At 38.5% G+C, this 24,011-nt stretch overlaps 1 protein-coding gene across 2 annotated transcripts; it reads left to right on the top strand.

Moving 5' to 3' along the window:
* The first annotated feature begins 70 nt into the window (after positions 1–70).
* On the top strand, positions 71–23,240 carry YTHDF3 (YTH N6-methyladenosine RNA binding protein F3). Of its 2 annotated transcripts, none has more exons than XM_064387445.1 (5): positions 71–455; positions 2,470–2,494; positions 7,635–7,720; positions 9,006–10,598; positions 22,267–23,240. In XM_064387445.1, exons 1-5 carry the CDS (start codon positions 432–434, stop codon positions 22,288–22,290), a joined length of 1,752 nt encoding a protein of 583 aa, XP_064243515.1. In that variant the 5' UTR covers positions 71–431; the 3' UTR covers positions 22,291–23,240. The 2 variants fall into 2 exon arrangements, with proteins under 2 accessions (XP_064243515.1, XP_064243524.1); XM_064387454.1 differs by lacking the exon at positions 71–455 and adding an exon at positions 475–1,710.
* The last annotated feature ends 771 nt before the right edge of the window (positions 23,241–24,011 follow it).

Genomic DNA, 24,011 nt, shown 5'->3' on the forward strand with positions numbered 1-24,011 from the left:
CCCCGCCCCCCCGCGCCACTGGAGCCGCTGGGCGGCGGGAGGGCGCGCGCGCGCGGCGCGGCTTGGAGCCCCACGTGACATGGAGGAGGCGGGGACGGGAAGGGAAAGGTCAGCGGCGACGGCGGCGGCGGGGGGAGCGGAAGGTCAGGGCGGCGCGGAGCGGAAGTGGGAGCCGGAGCCTCGTCCGCCATTGTGGGGAAGCGGAGCCCAGAGCAAGGGGGGGGAAGCGGCGCTGCGTCCGGCCGGCCGGCTCCTTCCAGCGGGAACCCGATCGGCGGCGGCAGCAGCGAGCCCAGGCGGCGGCGGCGACAATCAGGCGGCGGCGGCGGCGGCGGGGAGGAGGCGGCGGAGGCGAGCGAGCGGCCCCGGCGTGCGGAATCACTCGAGGCCCAGGCGGAGCGGAGCGAGGGGATCGCGGCTCCCCGTGAAGAATGTCAGCCACCAGCGTCGACCAGGTACCGCCCGCGGGGCGGGGGGGGCGGCCGCCCGCTCTCTCCTCTTGCCGGCGCCGGCGTTACCCGCGGCGGGGGAGGGCGGCGGCAGGGCGGCCACCTGCACCTTCCCTCGCCGCCGGGGCGGCGCGGTGCGCGGCCTCCTCCTCCCTCCTTCCTTGCCTCGCTCCTTCCCTGCCCGCCGCCATGGGGAGCGGCTGTCCGTCGCAGCCGGGCTGGCGGGCCTCTCTGGCCGCCCCTATTTATAACCGCGGAGCCGCGCCGGGGCCGCTCCGCCTCCCCGCCCGCCGCCGCTCAGCCCCGAGCGCTGCCCGCCCGGCCCCCGCCCGCGGCCCCCTTTGTGTGTGACCTACTCGGGAGCCGGCCCTTCCCGGCCGGGCTCCCGGCTCCTCGCTCCGGGAGCGCCATGGAGCGGGGCTCCCCGCGGTGCCCAGCTCCCGCTCCTCTCCTTGCGCAGCCCAAACTCCGCCAGGCTCCCCGTTACCGCATCCTTTCTCTTCCTGCCTTTCGCTCTCCTCGCCCACCTTTCTACCTTCGGGCCTCTGACTTCTTCTTTTCCCTCGGCCTTCGCTTCTTCCCGTAGTTCTCAGTTTTTCTCTTTGCGCTGTGCAGAATTTTTTTAAACTTGGTCCTTCACGGAGCTTAGAATTTGGGGTTTTTTTGCCTTTGCTAGGCCTGTGCTGGTCTTTCTTTCTGGCTGGAAGCTGTTTTGTCTTGATCTCTGCTTCGTCCATGGGTTTCTGCCACTCCCCAAAAGTTTTAGCCCTGCAGTCCCTTGCCTTCTTTTATTTTCTCTCTGTGCCTTTAATGTTCTGTTTCTTTTGTCTCTGTGCATGCTCTCCAGTTTCCTTTAAGCATTTATTTCTAGCTCAGTGATCTCTTAGCTTTTCATTGTTCTGTCTTTCATGAAGGCTGCTTCTTCCCAACTTTTTCTAGTTCTGTCTCTTGTGGGCCTTTGCATGCCTTTGTGTCTGGATTAGATTCGTCCCAAAAGATGAGGTGGTTGGGGTTTTTCAGGTTACAGAGATTTTTCCCGTTTTGGGAGAGGACAGTGTGTCTAACCAGTGCACCTCTAGATGAAACAGCGTTGAACAGTTTTATGGTAACTCTGAGACAAATGCACATGAAAGTAACTTGGAGGTGGTTGCCTCCTAAACTTTCAGACCTCTGAATACTGAGTTCTTCAGGACTAAAAATTGTTAAGAGAATGGTGGAGCCTGGAGACCCACTCCTGCTTAGTTGAAAGTAATATGAGAAGGTGAATTAGATTTTCATGGACTAGCATTTGTTTTTCGAAGTTAGTTTATGTTGCTGAGGAGGAATTAAGGATACCGTAACTTGTAATGTTACATTGATTCTTAGTGCATGACAGATTAACAGTGTTTTGTAATGACTAATCCCAAAAAAAAAATCCGTAAGGAATTATTTCCTTGTGTGAAAGCTTTGTACAGACTGTATAATTTTCTCAGTGTAATTGCCTAGGTGAGGAATGTGCAACTTGAAGTTCAGCAGATGATACAACTCTATATTCCTTTGTATATCTAAAAAGCGAGGCATTGTATGTTATTCTCTGATAAGTACCTGTCAGTCAATTTAAAAGATGACATATCATAATGAAATTTGGGTATTGGCAGTAATCTTAAGGTACTAACCTTTTTTTTTTAACTCGGTGTTATTTTTGTTTATTGCAAGTGTTTTTTCAGGCCCTGGGGCAATTAAAATTCATTTGTTCAGCTTTTCAGCACCATTTAATCTTCATATGCTGTTAAATCCTAGATGATTTCAGTATTTTTTGTAAAATTCTATCAGGTTTTGGTTTTAGTAGTATTTTATAATGTTATTTTAAATGATGTCACAACATTTTTATAATAGCATGATGTAGTAATATTTTCAGTGATATTTAAGTTGGAAAGGGCAAAATTGGAAAATAAATAGAATTACAGTGAAGTTTATATTAGAGGATTCTAACTGAACTTGTTTTGCTTCCCCCCCCTCCCCCCTACTTTCCTATATACAGAGACCTAAAGGACAGGGAAATAAAGGTAAGTTAACCTTGTATTTCTCTATAAATCTGTAATATTGCTTTGATGGAGGATAATGTCTGACAGTCATAGCAAGAGTTTGTAGCTATAGGATGTCTTCTATTTCAGAGCAGGATGACAGTAAATGGTGTGCCAAAATGTTACTTCCCAGCACTTTTACTGTGGCACAGCAGTACATCAGTTTACAATGTGTTATTTTGCAAAAGATTAATGTCAGAAGTCAGACAGTTAAATAGTTATTTCTTGATAGCTGCCTTTGTGATATGCTTGTATAATCTCTTCTTAACAGTACACCTTGGGCCTTTCTGTGCAGTGAGTAGAATCATCAGGAAGAATCTTCTGAACAGCTTCCTGAGTTTGCTAGACAGCAACCATGTGACTAGTTACTCATATCTGTGAGCAGAAAACATCACCTTCCTTATTCTCAGAATTTTTTTAGTCTTGCTTCATTTTAGCACCAGTAACTGATTTTTTGTCTGTGTTTGTCAGCCTTCTGCTTTTCTGCTTTTTCATATTTCTGTCAAGGTCTTAGTTTTTAAATACCATACTCAGTGGAATTTCTTTCCCACAGAAGGAAGAAACTACTAACTACTTAATATTCTTCTCTCTAAAATTCTTGGCAAGTCAGTTGTAAACACCATTTCAGATTATATCTTGCTGTATTTTGTCTGGAATTCATTTTCTCACTAATATTCTATTTGGAATTTATTTCCGCTTAAACAGTCCACTTTGTGCCTGTTTTATTCTTAGCTGCTCAGCAAACTGAGCTATAGAGTAGCATGCACACAGCTACCTCTGTGTGTTAATATGCTTGTTATACTTATGCAGCTAAGAAACTGTTTTTTGAGCTTGGGTACTCTTTGCCCCTCTTAGTTCATTATCGGAACTAATTTAATTGGTCTCTGTGAGCTGTCATTTAATGTTATCCACAGCATACTTATTCTATTATTCTGTCTACGTGCAGATTATCTGCTTCTTGTTGCATGCACTGCTTGTGAGGTGGCACGTGGTTCCCAGATCCCATTGAGTTTGGCCTGTTCTTTTTCATTTCTCTGCATTCAGAGAAAAATGAACGTGTTTACCTCCTCAGACATTCTTAGTTTGGTTATTCTTGAAATTCTTGAATATTTGTTATCTCTTTTTTTTTTTTTGCCCAAAGTGCACTTATTAACTGCTTCATGTTTTTGAAATAGTTTGTGGTTATAACCTTCCATGTTGCCCTTAAATGAGAAGTCAGACTCGTTGTAGCAAGTAGTTTGTGGCTTTATAATTTTTGAGTTAGCATTTCTCAGTTTTAGTGAGGTTAATTAGATGCATCTGTTAGAGACTCACACAGGTAGTTTTTGAGCTGTGCTCTATATATGTGAGTTGAACTGGAAGTATTAAGCATTTCTATTTGGGTGCTATGTTGCAGTGTGTGAAAATGCACTAGTCAGCTTTACTTTGGTTTATTTATGTTAGCATATTTTTGTGTTCCATAATTTGTCACTGCTGTGGAATGTTTGAATCAAAACACATCTCTGCTTGCTATGTAAGGAAGAGATTTTTGCATTTCTGAACTTGGATTTTTTTTATGGAGTGCATCCTTTTAAATAACGAATACTCATGATGTATTCTCTTGGTGAGAGTATGACCTAAGTGAAAACTATAGTGAAACAGAACAATTAATCTCTGTTCTGTTAAATTATTTGGTGTTATGTCTGCTTAGTGAAACTAAATTCTGACAGCATTAGATTAAAGGTCTAGGAGACTGTGCTAACATCTTCACTGTAGCACAAATTGTTGGCTTTGGGCTAGAGGCTTTTTCAAGTGGTTGAATTTAGTCAGTGTCAGCAGTCCTCACTGACCACATGTTAGCAGACAGTTTCAGTTGTCGTGACAGGTTTCAGCTTAGAGGAGCTTTGAGGGAAGATGTGATGCTGAGTTAACAGACCAATCTGAAGCTGGTTCTGTGCATAAGAGTAGTAGTGGTAAGGAGGATGGCAGAAGCTGTCCACATGTCTGGTAGAGCATATGAGAGAATGAAAGAGCAGTAAAAAGGGTGTATACATATTTCGTATTGAAATGAAAAATATTAGAGCTGCAAATTATATTGGTAGCTAGCTGATTTTTATTGTCTAGCAAAATGCCTTGGATGCTTTGTTCTAATTGCCCATGAACTGGTGTGCTGGGCTGTTTCCTTCAACCACGATTTGTGGGACTAAAGTTCTAGTATGTAGAGCAGTACTATCTATCTGTTGTGTCAGATACCTGTGTTGGTATTTCAGAGGCTTGAATGAGTAAATCATCCTGTCATGAAACTTCATTTATTCTAGTTGTCAGCTACTGTACAGTTGACATAAAACATCAGAACTGGCATCCATCAAGTTATGACTTACAGGGCTGTGAAGAAAAAAGGCATTCCTGGAACTCCTTTTTGTTTTTCCCCCCTTTTGTTTATTATGCCAGTGTATCAAATCTGTTATAGGAAGGTGCTGACTTATTTTTACACTTGTATGTGTAAGTTTTTTGTTTTGTAGGAGGCTTAAATGTAATTATTAGGTTTAAAACAAGAATGAAATATTTCTTGTTTCTTTCAGTGTCTATTCTTCACATTAAGGTGTGATGACTTCTAATGAAAAAGTTATTCTTGTTCCTTTGGGTATCATTTTTTGTGAGTGGTTATTCCAAGGATAGTAGCAGTTAAAAGAATATTAGCTTTAAATTTCTCTATTTGATGATTTGCTTCTTCCCAATATCTAATTACACTGTATGTTTTCACAGTGTTTGCAGAAACATACAATATTTTTAGCATCATATTGATACAGATATTTTTAGTATCTGTAGATTAGTTTCAATTAGTATTCTTCATCACTGCCCTGTTCAGTTTGAACACTTAACATGAGATTTTGGGAATGAGGCATTCATTTGCTCTCGTTAAATGTCTGTGTGGGCTCCATTGTTCACTATTAACACATTATGTAAAGTTAGAATGAAAAGCTAAAGAAACATGCTCCCAATGATGCTATTTCACTGGGAAATGTATATATTTCACCAGAAAAAGAATTTCTGTAGAAATATTTTGTGTCACTGACTTAATATCTCAGTACGGAATGAATGAGAGAAAATACATTGACAAGAATATTTTGTTAGTTGTAATGTCAGACCAAAAATAGTTCTGTCTTCAGTGACCTTCAGATACCTGTGGAACAATAAATACAGCAGATGCACGTTTTATGAAGATTAGCTGTCAGTATGAGGAGATTAATTTTGATGGGATACTAGTAATGATATACATCTGTTTCTTCCTTTACTTGTGGTTGCATGCTTTTAAGGAACTTGTATGCTGCTGCCCATGTTTTTCATTATGATAGAATTGTGTTTGAGAGTTGTGCTGTCTGTTTCATTTGGTTAAGTCTAAGCAGTGGACATGACATAGACAAAATGCTTTGAGGCTTCATCCTGTGTGTAACTGGGCCAAATATAAAGAGGAATTCCAATATAAAGAGCTAATTAATATGTTACAATTGTGTGGAAATTCAGGATATGAGACCTGAACTGAAACTCTATTTATGGGGTAAAAGAACCCCCAACACCTAATGTTTAGTTTAAATGTGGTGTTTATTTGGGAATATTGTTCTGTCGAGTTATAAACTGCATTGTGCTCAGTATTGCTGGTCATATTTGACTGTGCTAGTATAGAAAAGTAGTGTGCCAGTTTGTAATAACTGAAGTGTCTGGTGTTCTTTTAAAACTTCAAGAAGGTATTCAAGACACAGGTTGCTTTCTTCCCAGATAATTGCTTTGAAAAAACTTTCTGTGTTAAATTATGAATTTTACAATTTTTTTACTGCTCTCTGAAGTTAATAAAATTTTCCAGGATTTTGATTATTCCCTGTAATTATATCTATTACTTTGTCATTTCTTTCAGCTAGTTTCATTCACTGAAGGCAGTTTTGTTTTAGGGTTGTTGAAGTCAATGTGAAAAAAAATTCAAGCACCACTTGGCTTATAATATGAATTTTGGGTGGCAACTCCCCTACCTCCAGTGAAGCAAGAAAAAAACCCTGACTCTTAAACACTAATTTCAACAAAGTTGAATATTTAATTACATGGCTATATATGCTTTTCAGAAGCTTTTGCTAAAAGAGAGAAACCATAAAATTGGCTCCTAAAGCAGTTTTAAGTTTCAGAATATCTGCTGTTTTGTTGTAACTTCTGCAGTCGTGTTTTTTCAGTGCACCTTACTCATTGTCCTGAGACTTTTTTCCCCCCCACTGAACATATTTGACAAAAAAAAAAAGTTGCATTTGCATAACCAATAAATTTATTTTTGAGAACAGATCTTCATCTTCAGGTTGCATAATTGAAAGTGCTGGTTTAAGTCCCTGTTCTGCTTTGCACCATGGGAAACAATGAAACTTAGCAGAAATTTGTGCAGTGTGGCTTTGTTTGAATAGTAGCCTGGGGGATGGTAGAGAGACACTTCAAGTAATTTGGGCAGCTGGAGAATCCCAGGTAGGTGTAATGCCTTAGATGAAATGAAAGGTAATAGGAGACCAAGAAGAGCAGGTAGGAAGAGTTTCCAGCATATAGTGGCATATGTGTTGGGAAAGGCTTGTAATCACCCTTTAGGACTTAAGCTTTTATTTTTGTCTTGCTTTGTCATCTCAGAGCTTCAGAGATGTCACTAGTGCAGTACAGCTATGCAGGAAATACAGGGTTCAATAGCTGAATAGTGGTGTCCTTCATGGTTGTTGTGGTGGGTAACTGCCTTTCCTCCTGGCAGGAGAAAGCTGCATGTTGCAACTTTCCCTGAACCTATTGAATATGTCTATAGATCAGGTTGGTCTGCACATTTGCACTTGCTCTGGTACTTCCGGAAATGCTGGATTTACTGCCTGTGCAAATAAGGTGTGCCTGCAGTTCTTCATCCACATGTCTGTGGATCCCAGGAAAGAATAGTGAGGAGTAGACTGTCTTTGCAGACCTCTCCTGAGATCTGATCCTCCTGATCAGTAGAATGACCTATTTTGTTTAAATTGGAATGGTGCTTAACAATAATACATATTTCAATGTATAGGTGATTAAGAAATGTTACTTAGATTAAAAGTGCAGCATAGATTTTCCAGAGACTATTCTAATACAGATTTATTTTTAGTTTCAGTACAAAACGGTTCGATTCATCAAAAGGATGCAGTAAATGATGATGATTTTGAGCCATATCTAAGTAGTCAGACAAATCAGGTAAGTGAACATTGGTTAGTACCTTGAAGTTAACTCTGACATTCAATTGACTTCCAGACTTAATTTTTAGATATTTCTTACCATTACTGACTTGCCTGAATATACATAGAAATATAATTATATGTCATACTTTGTATCTTCTTAAGCAGATGAAGTGTTCTTAAGAATTCTGAAAAAGCTTCTGCATTGAAAAGCATGCTTTCGTGTCCCTTGCTCTTATGCTTCTGCTCTAGCTTCAGAAAGATGCAGTTACAAGAAGCTTGAGCTAAAAACCAAACCCCAAACCCTTACATTTAAAACAAAATCATAATTTTGGATGCAGTCCAAAACAACAGTTTTATTAGCTCTGAGGATGTATTAACTGCTTGGACATGGTTTCCTTTAACAGTGGTAGAAGTCGCTCACAGCTGATGGCATAATAGATGGAGGCTTAGTATCACTACAGCTTGGTACAGCTCTTCTGCCAGGAAGCTAATGGCTTGACTTCTAGAGCTGTGAATTGCCTCTGTAGTTGAAAGTTAATATGAGCTATGTTAAGTTTGTAAATTGGAGTGATCTTGAATGAGAGAGTACAAGTTATTAAAAGAGTAAGAATTTTTACTTGCCTTCACTTTTTTTTTCCTATAATACAGCATTAAGGAAGCATATCAGCTAGATGATATGTGCAATTTTTTTCTACAAAAAAACAGCAGAAATCATGTGGGGGTAGTCCTTCAAATGTCTCAAGAAATAAATTGTGTGGTTTCCCAGGAGTCTATCTGGAGTAGTACTGATTTAATGCCCATTCTCCATAGCATGGATGTTACCTCTTTTTGTTGCTGCTTCTGAAACAAACAGGCATCCTTGCATCCATTTCACTGTACTAGTCTGTTGGAATCTGCAATTAGAAGTGAGAAATATGACAAAATCTAAGAATACCACAACTTGAAATCAAAGTTGCAGCTATTTTTCTTTAGTTACAAAGGTACAGTTATGACTTGTTTTAGAGTAGCTTGTTATTTTCTTGATGCTGTTGGCATGAAGGCATTTTAAACCTAGCTTAGTAGCTAAAAATGAGGATAATGTTCCAGAGCAAAAGGGGGCCCTTTAATGCTTTGAGAAGGTCTCTTGAAGAAATGGCCATATCTGACAGATACCTCACTCATCTTTTATTTTGTGAGGAATGGTGGAAGTTACAAATACATTCATATAACCCTTAAAAATGTTTTGGATTGTATTACAGGTTTTTTTTCCCCTGAGCATAACTGTCAATATTGCTGATTTTTAAAATTTTATTTTCTTGCAGAGTAACAGCTATCCACCAATGTCAGACCCATACATGCCTAGCTATTATGCTCCATCCATTGGATTTCCATACTCTTTAGGTGAAGCAGCATGGTCAACTGCAGGTGACCCTCCAATGCCATATTTGACAACTTATGGACAGATGAGCAATGGCGAACACCATTACATACCTGATGGTGTGTTTAGTCAACCTGGGGCATTAGGAAATACCCCTCCATTTCTTGGGCAGCATGGATTTAATTTTTTTCCTGGGAATGCAGACTTCTCTACATGGGGGACAAGTGGATCTCAGGGACAATCAACGCAAAGCTCTGCTTACAGCAGCAGCTATGGCTATCCACCTAGTTCTCTTGGGAGAGCCATAGCAGATGGACAGGCTGGATTTGGCAGTGATACTCTGAGCAAGGTGCCTGGGATTAGCAGCATTGAGCAAGGCATGACTGGACTGAAAATTGGTGGAGATATGACGGCTGCTGTAACAAAAACTGTAGGTTCAGCTCTGAGCAGTACAGGTATGACAAGCATTGCAGCTAACAGCGTGCCCCCAGTTAGCAGTTCAGCACCTAAACCAACCTCATGGGCTGCAATTGCAAGGAAACCTGCTAAACCTCAGCCGAAACTCAAGCCTAAAGGTAATGTGGGCATTGGGGGCCCTGCTGTACCGCCGCCACCTATAAAACACAACATGAATATTGGAACTTGGGATGACAAAGGGTCAGTGGTAAAAGCACCCCCAGCTCAACCAGTACTGCCTCCTCAGACTATAATCCAGCAGCCTCAGCCATTAATTCAACCACCACCACTGGTGCAAAGCCAACTGCCTCAACAGCAGCCTCAGCCACAGCAACCACAACAGCAACAAGGACCTCAGCAGCAGGCCCAGCCTCACCAGTTGCAGCAGCAACAGCTGCAAAACCGCTGGGTAGCTCCTCGTAATAGGGGTGTGGGCTTCAGCCAGAACAATGGAGCTGGTAGTGAGAACTTTGGTTTAGGTGTTGTATCCGTCAGCTCCTCACCTTCTGGTGTGGAAGTGCACCCAGTGCTGGATAAACTAAAGGCCATAAACAACTACAATCCCAAAGACTTCGATTGGAATCTGAAGAATGGACGTGTGTTTATAATCAAAAGTTATTCAGAGGACGATATTCACCGCTCCATTAAGTACTCTATCTGGTGTAGTACTGAGCATGGGAATAAGCGCTTGGATGCTGCTTACCGGTCCCTGAATGGAAAAGGCCCACTCTATTTACTCTTCAGCGTGAATGGCAGTGGACACTTTTGCGGAGTGGCTGAGATGAAGTCTGTTGTGGACTACAATGCATATGCTGGTGTCTGGTCTCAGGATAAGTGGAAGGGGAAGTTTGATGTCAAATGGATCTTTGTCAAAGACGTTCCCAATAACCAACTGCGGCATATTCGCTTGGAAAACAATGACAACAAACCCGTTACCAATTCGAGGGACACTCAAGAGGTACCCCTAGAAAAAGCCAAGCAAGTGCTTAAAATAATTGCTACTTTCAAGCATACCACCTCAATCTTTGATGACTTTGCACATTATGAGAAGCGTCAAGAGGAGGAGGAAGCCATGCGTAGGGTAAGAAATCAGTGTCATTACAGCAGCTCTCTTTCTTTTCTGTTTTCAGAAACCTTGTTTTTCATGCATCTGGAATTTCTATCTGCAAGTGTTAAATCAAAAAGTGGTACTTCTTACTCAAAGTGTCTACTTGATGTAACTGGCTCTTAATGAAAAAAAATTAAGTTCCTTTTTTAAGTAACTTGTTTATTAGTTCAGTCATCTGTTTAATCACAATATGAAGGTAGGCCTGAATAAGCAGACATCTGACACATTCTACTTCTTCAATGCAAATGAAAATTGAATTGAGTCCATTATCCATAACTGAAGTCTTCTTGCTTAGATTTTTACAGTTAGTGGATGTCAGAAAAAGGACCAGGAATTAGAGAAGAAGCGCACTTTATTTAACATAAAATTTCAATTCAAATTCTGCTTTTATGAAATGTTAACAGCATGATTAGTGTGAAAAGCGGGTTTTCCCCTTGATTCAATTTATCTTTTGTGGAACTGTGAAAAACAGAAATGATACAGTGATGACTTGAATAGTGTTGAAATATTTTTTTGACCTTTCTGATAGTGCATTTCCTTAAAAAAAATGCTCATTTCTGCAAGGAAGAGTAAATGTGATAACTCTGTATAGGAACTTTCAGTTTTGGGGGCATTTCCTGAAATGCTCATCAGACAAGGGAAAAGCATTTCATTCAAGCAGTTTTGTACTACTTGTCTTGTGTACCCTCTCTAATCATAACACTTGTTCTCACTATTGGCCACAATATTTACTTTTCCTGTATTTACTTGCTTTCCAGACTTGCCAGTAACTGTAAATGTATAATTTGTCTCATGGTTAGAAACATTTCAGGAGCTGTTTTTACCAGTTAGATGATACACAAGTATTCAAAAATGGGAGTTGCCATCAGTACGGTTTGTTGCTAATGATCTCTGTTCATCATGTCACACCACTCACTGAATAAAAAGCCCCAAAAGTTTTAGGATTTGTACTAGGGGCCTTGAGACATGTGAAGTGGAGAATTTGTTCACTTGAAGCTGTTCATAAAGAAGCTGTGAAGCAGGTGAAATGTTTACTTCTTAGGTTTCTAGTACTGGTGTGGTTTCACCCCTGTTGTATGTTCCTAATTCAATGTGTGTGTTGCATCTCCTGTAGAACAGTGTCAGGCGTACCCCACACCAATTTTGTAGTTCCATTGCACAACTCTGCAATAAATTGTTGTGTTCAAAGTTTTCTGTTAGTAGGCTAGATGAATATCCCAGTTGGGTATGTGATGTCTTTTGGATTTTTTTTCCTAAAAAGAAAATGGATTATGCCCTAGATGAGTATCATTACTTTCATGATATCTCGATGATGGGGTGATGGATTGCTTTCTTAACCAATATTCAATGTAAGGGAATGACTGACTTTTTCTGGCTTTGGTATGACTTCATCAAGTGCAGAACCACCAGCCAGGCAAGGGGTGTGATTGTCCCACTATACCCCGTGTTAGTGAATCTTCACCTCGAGTCCTGTGTGCAGTTTTCAGTGCCACAATATAAGAAAGACATAAAGCTATTAGAGAGCATCTAGAAGTGCCACTAAGATGGTGAAGGGTCTGGAGGGGAAGCTATGTGGGAAGAACCTGTGGACACTAGGTTTGTTCAGCCTGGGGGAGACTGAGGGCAAGACCTTATTGTGGTCTCTTGAGGGGAAGTGGAGAGGCAGGCACTGATTTCTTCACTTCTGTGACCAGTGACAAGTTCCTAGGGAATGGCCTGAAGCTGTATTAGGGAAGATGTAGATCAGATAGAAGAAAAGCAGGTGGCTGGGCACTGGAACAGGCTCCCCAGGGAAGTGGTCACAGCTCCAAGCCTGACAGAGTTCAGGTGTTTGGTCAATACTCTCAGGTAGATAGTGCAACTCGTGGACACGGAACCAGGAATTGGACTTTGGTGATCTCATGGCTCTTTCCAGATGTTCTGATTTTGTGATTTGTTGTAATTTTGTAATGTTTCAGGAGGACTGAGATTATAATGTATAATGTACCTTTGTAGCCTTCATGCTTCAGTATTTTCTAAATTTTCAGAATTTTGGGATATTTCACAAATAACTGGTTTGCTTCAAAAATATCTCCTTTATTTAAAAATACTTCACAAACAAGTGATAATTCAGACATGCCCTAGCAACTCAAGAAGATTGTTTTATTTGTGGTTTTGTTCCCTCAGTAGTAGGTAAAAGCCACAAAATGTAATGAAGAGGAGAACTGTAGATTAGTAGAAGTGCTTCTATGTGTGCTAAACTTAAAATTCAAAGTACTGAGTTCAGCATTTAGCTGGTCTTGAGCTAGGTAACTGATGATGGGTATTTGAGTAATAAAGTAACACTACTATTTGAATAGTATCTTCAGAGAAACATACAGTATCTGTATGACTCAAGTACTGACCTCTTTGTTTCTTTGTAAATAGTTACCTTTCCCAACACTTGAGAGAAAACATGCTTGTCAAGATACTTGCAATAGTGGCCATTGGCTCTTTTACAGCATTGTACAAATTTGTTTTATAACCAATTATCAAAAATTACTTTATAACTGTATAGGTTAGTCATGTGATTTTTCTCTTTGTAGATGGATTTGAGGTGTGCCTTCAGCAAATTCATGTAGACTTAAAATATAGGAAGTTCAAATTAAACTAATGGCATCTACTGTGACTTTAGCATTCTCTTGTGATTGAATGTTGATTTTAAATCTGTGTTTTTTCTTTTATCACACAGTGTACAAGTAATCTGTCTTTAAATTGTAAACATGCAATTGTTAACTTATGATTCAAGTCTGTAAATGCACCAATTAGTATTGTAAGCTCTGGATTATGGTTAATTGAATAGCTCTTTATTACCTAGTGCCAGGTAGGCTTTCATGAAGCTCTATTTAAATATGTGCACTTTCTACTGCCTGTAGAACTGTGTAAATTAAGTTCCTGTTCATTTTCTTTGGCAGCTGTGGCAGTCACTTTGCTTCCAGTGTTTTGGTAATGAAAAGTATAAGCATAGCTGTTAATAAAATATTAAGTGCATCAGGCAGCAGTAGTCCCTTCCATGTTCCTTGAAATTCAGCTAATATTTTGTTATTGCATAGGTGTTTACAAAGTTTCATACAGCGAGCAATCTAAATATCATAAACAGCAAATAATTAGGGATTTAATTTATTTTATAACTGTTCATCATTACAGCTAATTTATCGTAAAATAATTGGTTGTAAAAGTTTAATCTTAACAACTCAGGGGGATCATGAATTCATTTCCAATATGGCCTAGCAGTATGTTTTGTTAAAATATGGCAGTATACTTCTAGAAGTACAAGCAATAGTCTCTGATAAACATGAAACTTTAGTAACTTTGCTGTTTGATAAAGGTAAATTGAAAATGACAAATAGTCTCTTCAAGCATAAATATTAGAACTGTAGTGTGTAGCACTGTTTGATGTAGCCCTGCTGTGGGAGTGGTATCTGCAGCAGGGCTTGTGCAGTAATCATTCCCTTTCTCCTACAGCTCAGGTTCCAGACTCCTATTTTAAACATACAGGTGCTGTGATCTTTTACCAAAGGATCAGAGAAATGAGTGATGCTTTTTTCCATGAGTTCTGTCAGACATACATTGAAGTGGTCTGGAATTCCATTTGTCTTTAGTTAACTGCTGCTTTGTGGTGTAAATGTGCAAGTTGTATGCATATTATTTAAAAAGATGTTTGATTGTCTTTCAACAGAAAGCTGTAGTATCTAAATGAATGAAACAAAAATCTGAAACAATTACAATTTAGAAAATAAGAGGTAATGAAAATAAAGAAAAATATCTGTAGTAGTAGCTTTGCGTCTAACCTTCAGTTAGTATATGGGTGAAAATAATATGTGGCTCTGATTAAAAATGCAGTTGTTGACAGATTACAACTTCCTTGCCCTTAGATGGTGGCTTATTAAGTGTTGTCCTAGGACTTCTTTTGGTGCTTTTTGATGGAGAATTCTGCTTTTGTAGCATACAGTGGGGAAAAAAGGTCATGGTTTCATGTAATTGTAGAGTGCTTTAGAGGGTTTTCTTAGTGCGATTGTCCAGAAAAATATTTTATTCACGAGGTAAGGTAGAAGAACTTATTATATATTTGTGCTTATCTGATTTGCATTTGGAATTTTTTTACTTTCAGGAAGCCTTTAAATGGCAGATAGCTAAAATTTTAAATGCTTATTTTTCTTGTGTTGTATTACTTATCTTGTAGTAGGAATGATGACATAGCTAGAACTTCTTGACTCTCAAAAGCAGTGATTTTTTTTTTTTCCCCGTTCACTCTGATACCAATGTAACTTTTGTTTCTCTGGTAATTGGGTCCTTATCGGGCTGCAGTGTTAAGCAGTGTAATGCCTTTCCTTTCTAGGACATTGCTAATATTGTGATTGATTTCTTAAAAATATCTTGAAGGGAGAAATCTTCCATTAATAGTGAACTGTAGCTGCTTCTTCCTCCTCTTAACCCCCAGTCATCAATTACTACATTATAATGTCAAGAACAGATATAGATCCATTCACACATTTTTCAGTTTAAGGAAAACAGGTGATTGACAAAAATTTTTAATGCAGTTAAATTATATTTGTACTAAATAACTTCTAAAAGTTTGTGTATTTATATTTAGAAGAGGTTTATGTAATAAACATGAAACTGTCTAAAAGAGGGTTATGTAATTAATATCTTCTGAGAAATATGTTCATTTCCTGTATGCTTTTGATGAAGTTTCAAGGGACATTATTAATTTCCTTGAACTTCATATTTATCAAGAGTGTCATCTTCATAATTGGAAGTGAGAAAGTAGAAACAGGAAACACTTTTTTCCCCTCCCTTGATAGTTGTGAGATGAATATGTACCCCTGGTCATGGGAGATGGTTATTTGGAGCTAGAATAATTTTGAGCATACTGCGCTAGAATTTCCTTTCCATGATGGTGTGCTTATTTGCTGTGTCTTCATTTGCTGTTGCATCTTTAGTCTTTTAGAAAAACTTAAAAATGACCCTCATGTTCTTATGTTACAGACATAGGGATTTCAAGTGTGCCTGTTTTCTGTGCATTTTGTAGAGTCAGTTGTTTCTGTTCCAAGGTATAATTTAGAATTCTTTGGAGTATGGGGATAGAAGTTATATTGTGGTCTCTTACAGAGTGACCATGTAAGAGTTTGAGCAATGATGTTGGCTGTGTTTCTCTAGTGATGATGCAAGAGGGAAAGTGCAATATTAGACTTGTGAATAAAAGAGGTAATTAAACTCACTGGTGCAGTCTTAGTTCATAGCAACACTTGTACAGATCTTGTAATGTGTTTGTTTGAAATCCCTACCTGAATCAAGCCTGCAAAGTGCTTTTTACAGAGTGGATTCAACTTCTCTTACTCTGGGAATGGAAAGACCAATTTCCCCTGTAAAATAGGGACCCCTATTGGAAAAGCTAGGAATATCAACCAAATGGTTTACTTCAAAGTCTAAGAGACCAGTCACTTTTTGGAATCTAATACTTTGTGTTCTTAAATATCATGGCAGCTAGCTAAGACAAGATCTCAAACTGGAATTGAGCTTGATCTGTGACAGTTGTACCTTTTCTACGTGCTTTTTCTTTTAAGTTGTGATTTTTAAAGCAAAGGAGAAATTCTAAATCTCTTGTTCCATAGCAGAAGCAGAACCATAAGTATATACAGATAGATGTAAAAATTCATGAGGCAGCCTTCTGCTTCCTGCTGCATCTCCTCAGATTTCAGCGCTCTATTAACAGCAAATTGTCTAGAACAGTGATGCTTTTCCTGCAGCTTGCAGGGTAGAAATATGCCTGCGAATTGCAAGAAAGTCCCAACCCATCTGACTCTCCACAACCTTGCTTCATTGATTCATTCTGCAGATGGGCTAGCTAGCAGTAACTCAGTGGAGACTCCTGGAAGTGGTGTGCTGGAAAAAATGGGACTTTTTATCTGGGACATACAGATCTTGCTTGTCTGTTGGAGCTGTTCCTGTAGATTTGGTTGAACTAGGATTATTTACAGAACCAATTTGCTTAAAACTTCATATCTAGCTGAAATGAAACATGACAAAACTTAACATATGATAGGTTTCTCAAGCCTGGTTGTGAATTTTTCAGAGGTTTGGTAGTGTAGTTAATATTGATGAGTAATTACTGTAGTGTTCCATACCATACAGGTTATAGTTGGCTGTAAAAAGTAAATGTAAACTTGTTCACTACTTTTTCATATAAATAGGAAACCAAGATAAAGTAAGTTCATTTTTTTTCCTCATGGTAGATTGGAGTTTGAGTTACACCTATTCAAAGATTATGAGTGGTGAGGCGTAAAGAAAAACTGCCTGAGAAATTCTTCCTCAGTGTATTTCGTAAGCCCTGCAGTGAATGTTGTTTCCCTTCCAAGGCTACCATAAATTCCTTAGCAGAGCAATTAAGTAATGTGTTCTTGTTGCCCATGGGCATCTGAAAACAACTAACTCAGGTGTCAGAGTCGTCTTTCTGCTTCTTTTGCAGGGACAGAGGTCATCACTAAATGCAATTTCTATAGATTTGATAAGAAGCTATCTCTTGTCAGTCTTCAAAAGCCAGTATTATACTCTGAGCATTGTTAACAAATAATAGTGAGGATCTGGAGGCTTGTTCTTTTTTTTTTTTTTTAATTATCTTGCTGAAATGGCTGTCTTGTAGATAATTAAAGTCTGATATTTCAGTGTATAATGATGTACAACGCTGAAGCAAAGCACTTGCTACTTGTAGTTAGAATGGGCTGATCCATCACTGAAAGTATCTGCCTGGGAAGACAAGACTGGAAGGGCTTTTCTGGCTCATGAAGACTGGAAGGGCTTTTCTGGCTCATGGAGTTCAAGCTTGGTTTCTGCAGAGCCTTTCATATAATGCCTTTAGTGTTGTGTGTTATCATATAGTGTCGTTAAGTAGATGGGTTTCTTTCTCCACCTCTGCCTTTTGAATGGTTGTACTGTGTGGAATTTCAGATGGGGATTAACTTCTTACTGCCTTTATCATTACCATAATAAAATAATATGGTCTGTTAATGTTCTACTAACAGTGCATGAATTTGTTAAAATTTATTTACCTTTTTACAGTAATTTTTTCCTATAGTAGGAGAATATATTTACAAGTACGTTTCAGTGACTAAGTAAATGCCATCAAAACTAATAGGAAGAATAAATAAGTTTGAAGTCTAGGTCTTCTGGCTTTTGCAGATTTTGTTAATATTTATGTCCTTGAGAACCTTTATATGCCATCTATAGTTCAACTGATCTGCAGCAACAGGGTCTCACATGAGTATTAATTTGCAGAGCATACTGGGAGAAGAAGCTACTCTGAAGTTGTAAAACCTTATTTGACTTTGTATGTTAACTTTGATTTTTTATTTGTGCCTTGTAGTTTTCATGTTGGGTCAAGGAATAGAAGAAAATTAGTATTTAGGGAGGGAATGGCATCTGCACAGGAAAAATTTCTAGGTTCATTTATGACTTTTAGACACCCTTCTCATCTATTCCTTCCCTCCCTTCTTCCTGGAAGTGCCTCTCAGAGAAATGTATTTAAATATATTTACCTGTTTCTGAGGTTGTTTCTCTGTTGAGGAGATGTGCCCTCTTAGTTGGGAGTTCGAGAGTGAGAAGTTAAAAAGGACTAATATTTTACACAACTTTAAAGTTTGAGTAATCTAGTTTGTTAGCAGCTGGTGATATAAACGGAGTAAAAATTTCTGGATTTTTTCACTTTTCTAGTAATCTGTTTTTCATTGCGGTTCTCAAGCTCTAAGGTCAATGCTTATGCTGTCCTAGCTTTAATGGTACACTGGGGAGAAATAAATTGCAGATTATGGCTGATGCCATTAGTAAATGAGATTTCATGAGCTTTGCTGTGGCTTCTTTTCACCACCTCTACAGCTGCCTGCTCTGCCTCTGCCAGGTGTTTCTGCCCACGCAGCACAGTTGGCAGAGCAGATGAGTTCCTGTGCCTCACTTCACAGAATGCAGTCTGACATGTTAGCTTACATTGCAGATGAGCAGGGCTTCTAAGTTGAAGATTAAATCACAGTTTGCAGTAAAGCAGCTTCTGAAGCTGTTGTTAGAATGCTCCCTCTTGCTAGAGGGGCAGAGTAGACAGCTTCAGGCATGAACACTTTAAACATTGCAGTAAGAGGCAGAGGTTTGGCAATATGCTACAGTTTGTTGTTTTGGTTTTTTTTGCAATTATAGCTGATAGTGATGGAGGGTGTGTGGGAGCTCTGCAATTGGCCTGTGTTAAGTTTGCAACCCTGGATAGCTTCCAAATGGACACCTTGAAATGCTTGCACTTGCAACTACTGTAAAAATCAGCCAAAGTCATTCTTTCAGATCTGCCTTTCCTGACCTTGAGCTTCAGTTTGTGGGACCTTGGGAAAAAAATACAGCCAAAGACTGTAGTAGCTTCTTGTTCTTGTTAGGTTACGTTTGCATTTACACGTAGACTACTTAAAATGAGGCTTTTTCATTTACCTTCTTTGTGGCAAAGAAATTGCAAAGGCTGGGTTGTGTGTGTCTCATAGAATCTTTCAAATCAGATCAGGAAATGTTTTTGTTGCTTTGAATTTTGAAATTTTATTAGCACAGAGATTTCATTATATCTGAGGATAAATTACATTGCAGCTACTTCTCAGCATGGGTTCATTCAATTAATGCGCTGAATTCAGACAGCTAAAATTTGGAAGTAAGTCAGCTTTGCAGTTCAGACCAAACTAATTTCATAGTTTTATTTGTACTAGATTGATGCATGTTTCTAAGGTTGAAGCAGTTTTTAGATTCACCTTCACTTGGTTTGTGCAGAAAGTTATTTACATGTGTGAAATGTGCTTGGCATATGGTCTGCAGCTGACAGTACCTTTAACCAACCAATATGTTCCCATATCGTCCTGATTTGAATGGTACTTAATTTCCATGTCCTGTTCATAAACTCCCCCTGCAGCTGGGTAGTCTGACCATGGTGAGTTGACCTTTGGCAGGGAACTTAAATACACAGCAGTAAGTTTTTGTCCAAGAGCACTGCAAGAGATGTGACAAAAGTTTTGCTTATCTGGATATAAGAAATGAAAATAATTGAGTAAAAGAGAAGTGGTTATGCTGGAAACCTTCTGGAAGTAAATTCTTCTGTTAGTCTGTGGCCACAAAAAATCTCGAAAAAACAACGAACTCAAAAACCAAGCCACCCAAAACCCCTAGGAAAAATACTTTTTGAGATAGGAAAAGGCAGTTATTGGAGTTTAGTCCAGGAGTGTGATTTGTTGGAGTTGGGGAGGGTTTTAGTTTTGAGTGGAATTGAACTGCCTATGTTTCGAGTAAATCAGGTTGTCTTTCTCTTTTGCAGTACAGAGTGCCAAATGTCACTGATACCAGTATTTGAAGAATGTACCGTTCACTTGCATTGAAAAATGTCATGCTTGTATGTCTGCTTGAAGTAATTAAATATAAATGTAGTAATACATAATTTTGAGACTGCAGGAAAGATGTGGTGGTGTTTTGAAGCCTTTTTTTCTCTGTAGAATTCAAAGCGGATTTAAAATTTGCAACACCTTCATTATTTCATCAAGTGGAAGAAGGTAGTCAAGGGTATCATTCCTTTTCTACTTTGAATTTTTATGAATTTAAATATGTTTTGAGTTGAGAGCTTCACAAAGCATTGTGTTGGTCAGTTTATAGTGCAGCATTTTGAAATGCAGAGTCTTTCTAGACAGCCTGAGTCAGTGCTTATGTATGCAATACTTGCAGATGAACAGGAGCTGATGATTTTAGTTGTATACAGGCTGTATTTAAAATTGTTATATATTTTAACACTGCAGTTTCATAGTCTCCTGCTTACTACTGCAGGAGTGTTTTTCAACACTTTGTGTAGTTCCTGCAGTTGAAGTCTGCTAATATTAGAGGAATAATCTGAGATGTGCCTGAGCAGGCTATTTTTGCATGCCTTACATGCATAGTGAGGCATGAGGCCAGTCATCATCTGTTTTCAGCTAGGAGTGCATTGTTAAGATATCAGCTTGTATTAATGACTGATACTATCAATTTTAAAAAGTAGTATTTTACTATGAAAATATTAGGTACGTATTTTTGATATAGGAAAAATAATCTTCTAGCAGAATAGTGCACATATTGCTTTCACTTTAAATACACAGAAATTCTGCTCTAGCTAATGTCCAGTCTTAGACACTCAGCTGCTGGGACCATGAGCTGCTCATTGTGACAAAGACTGGGCTTTATTGTTTTGGTTTTCATCTTGAAGCAGCTTGGGAGATCTTTCTTGGAAAGGACTAGATGACCAGTAATAACCAGTATAAATGTTACATACCTTCTTCTTTCAATAGACAGTCTTTTTGGAAGAATCTATGTGGGGTCATATGCTCATTTGCAATTTTCTTAAATAGTTTCTAGCATAATAAAGTTTCAATGTGGTTTTGAAATAGCTGTTCAAATGCCTCCTGGGTTATTTTGTTTCCCCTGCTGTTATTGTTCCATTTATAGTGTGCAATAATAATAAAAATATGGAGAGGTATTTTATACTTTCTATTCTCGTTTACGGGGGATGGGAACCTACCTCTCTTCCGTGCAGGTATTTGTATATTTTCTTAATGTGCTCAGTTGTATGTATAAAGAAAGGTATGGAAAATGCTATTGAAAGATAAGGTCTTGGTTTTTTGCACCGACTGGTGTTTTTTTGCAGGCTAAATGATGTATTATGAAGGCAACGATATATAGTTTGTTGATCAGCTTTTGTTTTTTTCTGGAGCTAGTTATAATGCTGAAGTGTATGTTTATCTTGAACTAAGTAGAGAAAATGGAGGATGATGATAAAGCACTCAAAGTGTCATTTATTCTGTTAAACCTGTACTGCAGAATATGGGTTTGTTAGTCCCTGATAGTTACAGTGCCATTAGTATTTTAGCCCTAAATGACAAATGTTGCATCTCATAGTGCTGTGAGGGCTGTCTGGTTAACGTGGTCCTCCTGTGGCTCAGGCTTACATTCAAGTGATGTTTCTTTGTAGCTGTTCCTATTTCACTGAATTTTCATTTTGCTATTGAAAGTAATTTCTGAAAAAGGTATGCATGGCCTTCTTAAAAAAATATTTTTTTTCTTGCCACTTGAGCATTTGTATGAAGGATGAGGTGTTGGGCCAGCTAGTTACTTTACCTTTTGATCTTAAGCACTTTTTATTATATGAGGCTTTGATGGAGATACCTGGGAATGCCATATTTTTCAGGGATATAATGGATAGAGGGTAGAGCATTTTTTGACAAGCTAAGCAGAAGATTTAGGGTACATCTTGCCTTGTGTGTAGGTCCCTTGGTCTGCTTGCTCAGTTCACTTGGTGCAATATATTTCAATGTAAGTAAATTAAAACTGATGTTATAAGTCCTTTTTTTGATAGCAGTTTTTTGGAACGTTTGCCTTTTAGTTTCACTTATACTTCTGTATTTCTCTTTAAGAAGTTGACTTAAACTGTATAATTTCATATTCCTGGAAAAAATTAAAGCTTTTTCCTTGAAAGCGTGTTGCCTGATTTAGCTAAATTGCAAGCAATGAAAATGCTGTAATGTAAAAAAAGCAGATACTGTTGATCTGTGTGTATTAACATGATTGTCCTTTTTGTTTTTGTTTTTTTCAGGAGAGAAATAGAAACAAACAATAACTATATGGAGATGTCCTGCTAGAATACAACACTAATGATGTAGACTCTGGAAATGCCTAATATGTCTAAGAAGACGTTATTAAAGCTTTTTTCTGCTTAAGGTGACATCTTTGAACACTTTAACACGAAATTGACTCTTCTTGTAATGGTTCTCATCAGTGCATCTGCCCTTATACTCTCTCACCAAACACACTTGAGAACTGTACCTTCGTCAAGCACTTTCTGTCCTGAAGCTTTTACCAGTATCTGCTGTCTTTTGTATTTATGCATCCTAGCTAAGGCACAGGAGACCGAACGAATGCAAGGATTCATTAACTCTTTGAATTTGTTAAATACTAACATTTAACCATTAGAAGTGGTTCAATGATGTGAGATTCACATTGCTTCAACTTAATTTTTTCTTTGTTGTAGTTTTTTTAATTGTCAGTTTTTAGCTATTCAACAGATTAAAAGCAAATCATGCCATATTTAGTCCTGGAGTAAAACTCAAGTCTAAATGTTCATGTGAAAATTATTGTAGTAATCTTTTAATATGGCAAAGCAACTTTAAGCTGCAGTTTAGCCAAATGAATTGTAACATGAAATTATAATAGAATGACATTTCCCTTGTTTCGAACTGTTTGGTGTAAGAGAATATTAATATGCAGCTTGGTGGACACCACCAGTTAATGCACATTTCTTTATTTTTTTTTCTGTAACATGTATACTGAAAAAAGTGCATTTGTCTGAGGAACTGTTTGTTTGCTACCACTCAATGAATCTCAGTTTTGAGTAAATGTACCTCAGTCTAAATCAGACTTTTTATGACCTTTATAACTACATTTAAAATAATCTTTAATTCCTATTTCTGGGTGTTTGCAAGCCTGACAGATTGCTATCATGAAAGTGAAAATTTACTCCTCTAGGTGATTCACTAGCTAAATAAACATAATTCTTGTTTAGCAAGCATATACTGTTTCTCAAATTTTTTTGTTTCATTGTGCAAATATCGAGGTGTTTTACCCCGTTTGGAAATATTTTGAGAAGAATACTTTGTCCATGGAGTTGACATATTGATAACCATGTTAAGATTTTTGTTAGAAACATGCAACAAGAGTTTTACAATACATATTAATTGGGCCAATTCTGTACTAATTTTTAATCTCTAAAGAGTATATCTTCTGTTTCAATTAATATAGCAACACATTCTGTCTGCTGGAAGAGAATATTGAAAAACTGTTAAGAGGGTGTATTGACTGTACAAATTACTGAACAACCTGTACCAAACTCCAGGGATAGCTTTCCCTTTTTAGAGCAGCGATGTAGAAGTCAGATATCTTATAGCTTAAAATAGCAGTAGCACATATTATTTAAACATGTTTCATGTCCAACACAGATGTTTATATTGTGTTTCCAGTCCTTCATTTACAGATTTTGGCAGTCAGATTTCTGGAGCTTAAGTAGCAAAGGTTTGTCTTTAATACAGATGATTTTGCTGACTTTTGTTTTCTCTCTTCTTGAGCCCTTTGCACTCATACAATCATGCAAACACAAGAAGTTCAGTGCACACTTCTTGCTCATTATTTTAAATATTGTTAGAGACTGCCGGCTAGCAGATACTAATCTTAATTTTTGCTGCCAGTTATCTGGAAGCTCAAAAGGGAGGCTACTCCTGTATTTTGGAGTAAAGAAGAAAAGTCACTTAAATGACAGGTGTCATAAATAGCAAGTGGATAAGAGGG

Source organism: Passer domesticus, chromosome 1, assembly GCF_036417665.1.
Source record: "Passer domesticus isolate bPasDom1 chromosome 1, bPasDom1.hap1, whole genome shotgun sequence".
Lineage (NCBI taxonomy): Eukaryota > Metazoa > Chordata > Aves > Passeriformes > Passeridae > Passer > Passer domesticus.

Bases quoted from the DNA above. Each gene is read 5' to 3' on its own strand.
- YTHDF3 (XM_064387445.1), top strand. From the start codon at position 432: ATGTCAGCCACCAGCGTCGACCAG. The intron at 2,495-7,634 runs GTAAGTTAACCT...ATTTATTTTTAG, and splicing joins TAAAGGACAGGGAAATAAAG to TTTCAGTACAAAACGGTTCG. The intron at 10,599-22,266 runs GTAAGAAATCAG...TGTTTTTTTCAG, and splicing joins AGGAGGAAGCCATGCGTAGG to GAGAGAAATAGAAACAAACA.